Below are 8,506 nucleotides of genomic sequence, written 5' to 3' on the forward strand. Positions count from 1 at the left end.
TCTGCCAAGCTTAAACAGCCTCTCTGGAGGAGAGCCCCGCAGGGTCTCTAGGAAGGACTGACTAAGTTTGAAGTTCCGCCGACCGCAGGTGGGGAGCAGCGCCCCGGACCCCGCTCAGCGAGCAAGCCAAGTCGAAGGACGCATGCCTCTCCAGCAGTTCTTGCATACTTTTTGGTTCGCATTACCAAACAATAACAACAAGTACAAAAAGACAATAGGTGATGGATTTTTTTTGCAATGATAGGGAAGAAGACAAAGTGGAGATTGATGTGATGTACAAACTTTGCCAAAACAACAAATTTCGACAACCCATTACAGTACAGGGACTAGAAAAACAATCAATGTAATGCTGTCAAGGTTAGAATGAATTACTCGGAAACCACTTTCAACTCTTTTCTTGGAGGTTGATCATTATTATCCTTTGTGGTATGACCGGAATGGGAATCTTTCGAAGCATATGCTGGATGGAGTTGGGGGATTTGGAGCTGATTGCCTGAGGATGCTAGATCTATTTTAACGAGGTCCATGTCACTATGTACGAGCGCAAAAAAGTCCAGCCGAGTCATCAGCATCAATCCGCACGAGCACTCCTGCCCAATTTCGCCACTTACCGAATCGTGCCATCCAATAGGGCAGCGGCCAACGGCTGTCGTAGTTCTTTGGCCAATGTCCTGTTCAGCGCACGCGCGCCATAGATGCTATCGTAGCCCTGGTCAGCCAGCCAAGTCTTAGCCTTATCGGCCACTTCTAGCGTGATGTGTCGGTCGGAGAGGATCGCCTGGAGCTCGTGTAGCCGGATATCGACGATCTGGCGGACGGACTCCTTGGCCAAGGAGTTGAAAACGACAAGCTCATCCAGACGATTGATCAGCTCGGGTGGGTAGGACGCTTCGACCACTTTTTTGACGGCCGCCTTCGTCGCCTCGGTCACCTGTCCAGTCTTGCGGTCTATTGCACCGGATTGGTTGAGGATTGACGCCCCAAGGTTCGAGGTGAGGACTATGATCGTGTTGCGGAAATCCACCTTTCGTCCTTGTGAGTCTGTCAAGGTGCCTTCATCCAAAATCTGAAGCAGAATGTTTGCCACTTCCTTGTGCGCCTTTTCGAACTCGTCCAACAACACTAAACTGAACGGCTTTCTCCGCACTTGCTCGGTTAATTGACCCTGTGGAGTTGAAGAGTCCATCATAACAATTTCTGAGTTGGGCAAACGTTGTGACAGGCTCTGCCAATGATAAGTCACTTACGGCGTCCTCATAGCCTACGTAGCCGGGAGCTGCTCCGATTAAGCGAGATACTGTATGCTTTTCCGAGTATTCTGACATACTTAATTTATCAATGTAACATTTGTCAATTACGTTCCGGAAGCTGTCAGTTTGAAAGATGTAGTCTTTGGGTGAAAAACTAATGTGTACATACTTGATTTGGATGAGAGACTTTGGAGTATCAAACAGGAAGCCCGCCAGTGTTTTACAAAGCTCCGTCTTCCCAACTCCCGTGGGGCCCAAAAACAGAAAGCTGGCGATCGGACGAGTAGGAGGGTTGAGTCCAGCGCGAGTGAGTCGAACAGAATCAGCGATCCTTGCAAGGGCTTCGTCTTGCCCGACGACCCTCTTGCGTAACTCAGATTCCATGCTAAGAAGCCTTTCGCGTTCGCCCTTGATCAGGTTGCTGACAGGGATTCCGGTCATCTTGGCTACCACCCGTGCAATGTCATTGGAGGTGACTCGGTTGGAGACCAAGAGAGTGGCATCAGAAAGTTCCTTATCGTCCTCATCTTCCATCTTTTCTGCTTCCTTGATGCTTCGCTCTAACTCGGGAATGACGCCAAAAGCTAATTCTGAAGCCCGTTGGTAATTTTGAGCCCTATGACATCAAGAAGAGTCGTCAGAGCTAAAACCCAACATTGACGGAAAAAGTAAATGATCTCTTTAGATGTACCTCTGAGCTTCAACCAATTCCATCGTAGCATCTTGAAGCCTGACTTTGAGATTCTTGACTTCGTCGAGCTTCTGCTTCTCGTTTCTCCATTTTTCATTGAGAGCCGTAGCTTCTGTCTCACAATTGGATATCTCTTGCTTGATCTTGGTGATCCGGTTCTGAGAGTATTCATCCTTGTCGTTCTTTAAGGATTCGAGCTCTATCTGCAGGGTCGTGATCTGGCGTTCAAGGCTTTCGAGCTGGTCGGGCTTGCTTTCCTGTAATAATCTCAGCGAAGAGGCGGCTTCGTCCACCAAATCAATAGCCTGATATCGAGAGTGGTTATGATCAGTTGTCATCGGCTACCTGTGGCGACGGTTGAAGCTGAACAGTAAAACTGTTTAATTCTTGGGATAAAGTCCGTACCTTGTCAGGTAAGAAGCGCTCTGAAAGTAGGGAAAGGGCTTCAGTTTAGTCTCATCATTATGCACGAGAAATTGAGGGCGCAGATTATACCTGAGATATACTGATCAATTGGAGGTGAGCCAACAGACGTTGATCAGCTCTCGATAGTTTTGGCCCCAAAGAATAAGAAAAACATTCCGCAAAATCGGATAAATGACTCACCCTATTTGAGTATGCGGCTGCTGTTACCAGAGCGCCGTCAGAGATACTCACACCATGATGCCTAGAGAGATCAAGAGTGACTTGAGCATTTATTGAATTGGAAGCAAGTGAACAGATCTTACACCTCGTATCTGGGTTTGAGACCTCTCAGGATACTGATTGTTTCGTTTACGCTGGGTTCGTTGACCAGGACAGACTGAAACCTCCTCGCAAGAGCAGGATCTTTCTCTATCTTGCGATATTCGTCCAGGGTAGTACTACCGGCCAACTGCAAGCCTGTGATAAGCTTTCTGGTAAGCGAGCTGTACGATGGGGCTTGGATGAGATGCGATGTGAAAGCTTACCCCGAGCCAACGCTGGCTTAATCATGTTGGCCGCATCAATTGAGCCCTCTGCCTTGCCGAGGTTCAGCAGGGTATGAATCTCGTCAATAAATACGATAACTTTTCCCTCTTGGGCCTGGCACCACACAGATTGGTTTAGCTGGTGTTCATCTAGAGTTAAGGCAGTTATAATTACCTCGATATCTGCCAGCAGAGCTTTAAACTTTTCCTCGAAAGCACCCCGAAGCGCAGTCCCAGAGACCAACGTTGCAAGATCAATTGAGATTACTGTTCACAAGCAAAGTTGTAAGCTTCTTTTTTGTGCGAGAGCAGAAGATATATTATTTATGCTGGTACAGGAGAGCTGACCTCGCTTTCCCTGGATGCTTTCAGGTACTTCTTTGTTCAATATACGTTGAGCCAGGCCTTCCATGATCGCGGCTGTTGCAACATCAGACTTGGGTGAGTAACAAGGTTAATACGCTCGACATGATATACACAAGTCTACTTACTTTTCCCGACTCCTGCTGGGCCAATGAGGATAGGATTGGACTAGTGATGAGGGATTAGTAGGCAAGTCATCTCAGAAGCTGAATGCGCATACATACCTTTGTCCTGCGAGACAAGATCTGGATCGACCTTTTGATTTCCTCAGTCCGACCGATACATGGATCTAGTTCGCCCTTTTTAGCCTTCTCGGTCAAATCAATGCCGAATTCTTTGAGAGCATCGCCGGCTTTTCTTTCCGGCTGTTGTCCGAATATGTTTCCCAGCGGGAATCCTCCTCGAGGAGGCGAGGGCCCATTGGCATATTGCTTCGGGCTTTGGCTGAACCGTCGCGCCGATGAAAGATGATTCGAAAGCTTGTGTCCAGTCAGACCGTTTGATCGGGTCCTTGGATGATGTGTCAAATGGGAAACCGAACGCATCCCTTGGTAAATAAGGCTATTGCTGGCTGCATTCCAGACACCCCATCGAGGATGTCCCAGTGATCCAGATACCGCCCGATGTGTGAACATTTGTGTTTTTACGATGACTTCCTAGGTATGTATCGACTTCGCGTGAATTTCAGTCTGAGGTGGATGTGACCACGAGATGCCGAAGGTATGGACAGGTCGTATGGCATGCCCTGGTCCGCGCTTCTGGTGTTGCAGTTTTATACTTCGACTTCAAAGAACGGGGCCAACATGGATATTTCCCGGTTTCCGTTCAGCATATCTGCCTCGACGCCTGTGGATGCTGCTATCAGGTTCTCGAACGCAAACTTGTCTCCAGGATGTATGCGCTTCTGTGAGATGTCGAAATCATTCAATGAGGTTCTAGCTGGTTCTAGTGCATACAGTTGCGAGGGGCATATGGAGTAAACCCCCGGGGGTCCCCGGTTCGGAATTTTGGATCTGGGAGGAAAAAAAAAAACCGGGAGATTCAGCCTAATTTGGCAGGATCTGACAGTGAATTTCTGAATGAATGACCTCTGGGATGGTCTTGAGTCCCAAGGAGAAGCAGCCAGTGATGCCCATGTGTGGATCAAACAGAACCTTGGCAGATCATCCTTGAAGACATATGTACCTGGGCAAGAACAGAAGCGACTGTGCCAAGAGTAAAAGTGGCGGGCTGCAGGTTGGAAAACCCATCCGCTGATGATTGATCTTTGAACGTGGTTGTCTCGCGCCATCAAGTTTGTTATGCACCTCGCCTATGTTCACATTGTGTGAAGGGTGATGAGAGGATTCTGAAGAGGGCACTTGGACTCTGTAGCATTCTGAAGAGGGCACTCGGACTCTGTAGCTATGGGCTTATGAGTGCTCAGACCCCATGGCTATGGGTTTATGAGCTCCATAGTCATGGAATTACAGCTTATAAATCCATAATCATGGGTTTATGGCATGTACTTAGCAGCGGGTTCGTAATGTAGGGGCCAAAAAAAAAAAAAAAAAAACTGGCTGGTCAGAAACCTTAGCCTAGATAGAACTAGAATCTACAGCCTCCAAAAGGCCCAAAACTATCATTTACATGTTGTAGTAAACCCATATGCATGGGCTTAATTTGGCCTGCGTCTCAGATTTGATTTTGCAGGCACCTGTGGGCACCTCTAAACCCCATAGTATGCAGTTACTCAGAACCCATATTAAGTGACTGCATACCGCCTTTCTGGCAGGCAAAATAAAAACCCTGGGAAACCCAGGATACCCAAAAAACCCTAACTTAACACAAGCCCCTCTTTGGAGGGCCTGGTACAGCCTGGCTGGCGCAAAGCGCCCCTCGCAAAGCAAGCCTCCAAAGGAGGGACTTGCGCCGTATACCCCCCTACTCGCCCTACTCTTTTTGGCATTTGGCAGGGCATTATTTTAGAAACACTATCAAATCTGATCCTCTTAACCTTTTTTTTTTCTTGTTTGGTGTTCCATGACCGTCTGCTTATCCCCTACTACCCTGCCACGTCTCAGTCTCCCACCGACTTTAAAAGTGGTTTTTTTATTGTTTTTCAAACCTGAAAGCTGGTTTGAAGCGCTGCTGTGGCCGGATTTTGGTTTTACATATATTCTCCATCCTTCCAATACATACTTGAGATACAGAGCACGTGACCTCCACAATCTTCTCACCCAATCTGGGCCAATAAGATAGTCTCAAACTTTGGGTCTTAAAAAGTACAGGCCATTTGCATCACTCCTGGTCTCAGAGCACCGGGTGTCTTCATGAGCCTAAACACACACCCGGTGCTTTCCTATCGCATCCACCTGGCTAAGGCCTTTAAGTTTGCATACAGCATACTGCACCAGCAGTGGGATAGCATCAAACCCATTTAGTGTGCCCCCTTATTGCTTCCGCACCCTCCTCAGAGTGAAATTTGGGTCTCATGTCTAGTGGGTCTGGTATGACGCTTCCATCTGGCTTTGGCCGGTCAACTTTCAAGAAGATTGTGTCATAAGCTCATCTCTTCAGCATACTCTTTGCCGGGATAGCGGCAAACCCATTGGGTGTGCCCCCTTATCTCTTCCGCACCCTTTTCAGGGTGAAATTTGGGTTGTCTTAAAATACATCTCCGAGATCCTGGTCTTCCCAAACCCGGTGCCAGCTTGAACAAAACAGTTCTCCCCGCGAGCAAGAGCAGACACAGTTTGTACCTGTAGAGGCTTGGGTTCATCGTGATAAAATTCCTTTGACGCCGAGCTGATGTAGCTAGATAGTAGTTCATCGCTGAGGCCTGTAATCCTTTTTGGTAGTGAGACAGCTATTTTTTTTACGGAAGTGATGTCGTAGTCGTTTTCCATGGCGAGTTGGCCAAGATCTGTGTTCAATAAGTTGGATGAAGCTTTTGTTAAACTTCTGGCGAACTGGATGACACAAACAGACATTCACCCCTGGTGGCATTCAGATGAGGCTTGGAATATTTGTACATCATTGCCTATGTGCATAGTGGAAAGCCACCGGTCACAGTACAGGAGGTGGTATCATGACACTTGAGTGCTTTAAAATCTATCAATTTGAAGATAAAAAATGGGGAGCAAATCCAGCATCTATGATAAGTATACTACAAGATGCAGGAGAAGCAGGCGGTCATATGGCTCCGCCAAAGCTTCATGGTATTCCTTAAGAGTGAGGAGGTACAAGCAATAACATAAAAAAACACAAAAAAATGAAAAAGAGTGTAGAGGTAGTATATGTTGGTACACCTCACACCTGTGGATATAGCTCAACGGTAGAGCAACCCAGCATGCATCGGGGAGATGCGGGTTCGATTCCCCCTGTCCGCACTATTCCTTTTACTCGCTCTACAGGTTATGAGCCCAGCGCTATAAGCAGCTGCGTACCTGGGATGAGCCTCTGGGAGGATTAGTGGGCTCTGTCACTGGTGTAGGTGTACAGGGGGTGTGTAGAGGTAGTATATGTTGGTACACCCCACACCTGTGGATATAGCTCAACGGTAGAGCAACCCAGCATGCATCGGGGAGATGCGGGTTCGATTCCCCCTGTCCGCACTATTCCTTTTACTCGCTCTACAAAGAGTAGGCCAAGTACTAGGATGTAATGTATAAGTCCCTCCTTTGGAGGGTCCCTGCGGGACGGCGTCCCCCCTCCACAAACGGAGGGACTTAGTTAAGTTAGCAAAAAACCTGCCTTTGGGACTCCCCCAAAATCTCCCCAAGTCCAGCCTCTGAAGCCGCACCGGTCATCACCGGTCATACTACAGTTGGCCGGTGATATTACTGCTACATCACCAACCACCGGCTCACATCACATCCCGCACCACATCGGCCTCATCTAATCCGGAGCATCCCCTCAGGCCAAATGTAACCTTCTCTCCGCGCCTATACCTGTGACCATCTCAACTCTCCTTGGCCGCCAACCGCCCCGACTCGCCGTGTCCATTGCCAGTGGTCAGCTAATCAAACATCTACACTTCTCTAACCAATCTCAGCCTCAAACAGCCATCAATACTCGACCCCAACCAACTCTAACTTAACACAAGTCCCCCCTGGTGGGAGCGCTGTGGCTGGCGGCGAAGCCGCCCCTCCCGCAGGGAGGGACTTGTGCATTATCCCAAATTTTACGCGGGAGCAGAAAGTTCATTTGGCTGAGAGGTTTTTAAAATTTTTATAGCTCCTCCCCCAGCCTCTCCACCAATATGCCCTATCTGTACCCTATGCTACTTTTCTTTCTCTACATTTTGGTCTACTCAGATTTTTTCTATCTCAATCTGTTGACCTTTTCAAAAGATCAAAAATGCACAAGTCTTCCAAATGAGGCTCCACTTGTTTGGGACTCCAGGAGTTGTTTTTCTGGCTACAAGATAGATAAGTGGCTCAAATTGATTGCAAGAACAGAACCTACAGCTCTGTGTATTCAGTTTTTCTATATTGGTTGGGATTTTTAGTGTAGCAGATCCTTTCTGCTCCTGCTTAAATCAAGACATAACTCATAAGCCTCTCCTGCGGAGAGCCCTCCGGGCGGGGTCCCCCGGACCCTCCGTTCAAGAGGCTTAGTTAAGCTAGAACCAACTCGTTGATTGGTTTGATGTCCGATAAGCTGCTCTAGTCTCAGCTGTCCCTGTTCCAGTATCTGACCCGGTTTGCCTCTTTGCAGATTCTCCCTCCTAAAGTGCTCCTCCTCAAGCCAGATCACCGGTGGTAGTCCGAGGTACATCATCATATCTAACAAGAAAAATTGTAATCCGGTTTGCTGTACCATCCAAAAGAGGCCAAAGGAGTGAGTGGCATGCCCGAATGTACCCTAAGCAATTCCAAATCGGGAGGAGCGTTGTTTTGGAAACAGGGCAAAAAAAAATGTTTACGAGTAAAAAAAAGCGCGCCATTTGAGCCACGTACACATTAATTTGTAACCATGGGTGGGGGGCGCAACAGTGGAAACAATGAGCACACATGAAAGCGAGAGTAGCATACAAAACATGTAACCAGACAATCATTGTTGCCTGGTGAACAGGCAGATGAGCAAAAAATTAAACAGAAAGAAACAGAGATTTGAGAAGTTAGCGGTCCAAGATGGACTGTTTCACCATATAAGCAACACTACCATCCCCCTGTCATCTGCATCTTGAATCAGCAGCCCCTCATTCCCATTCATCACACCTCGCTCCCTTCCTTCCATCTTATCGCATCACCAAGTGGCTATGTTCA

At 47.8% G+C, this 8,506-nt stretch overlaps 1 protein-coding gene across 1 annotated transcript; it reads right to left on the reverse strand.

Annotated features, from left to right (window-relative positions):
* Positions 1-368: 368 nt before the first annotated feature.
* Positions 369-3,889, reverse strand: PtA15_8A125 (uncharacterized protein; the record flags this gene model as incomplete). The annotated part of the gene is made up of 14 exons (XM_053171524.1): positions 369-531; positions 612-1,165; positions 1,248-1,326; positions 1,420-1,866; positions 1,942-2,246; positions 2,347-2,366; positions 2,437-2,446; positions 2,548-2,608; positions 2,670-2,823; positions 2,892-3,006; positions 3,067-3,158; positions 3,240-3,311; positions 3,383-3,422; positions 3,479-3,889. The coding sequence occupies 14 exons, from the start codon at positions 3,887-3,889 to the stop codon at positions 369-371; spliced, it is 2,523 nt and encodes an 840-aa protein (XP_053022779.1).
* Positions 3,890-8,506: the final 4,617 nt, after the last annotated feature.

This window comes from Puccinia triticina, chromosome 8A, assembly GCF_026914185.1.
Source record: "Puccinia triticina chromosome 8A, complete sequence".
Taxonomy (NCBI): Eukaryota; Fungi; Basidiomycota; class Pucciniomycetes; order Pucciniales; family Pucciniaceae; genus Puccinia; species Puccinia triticina.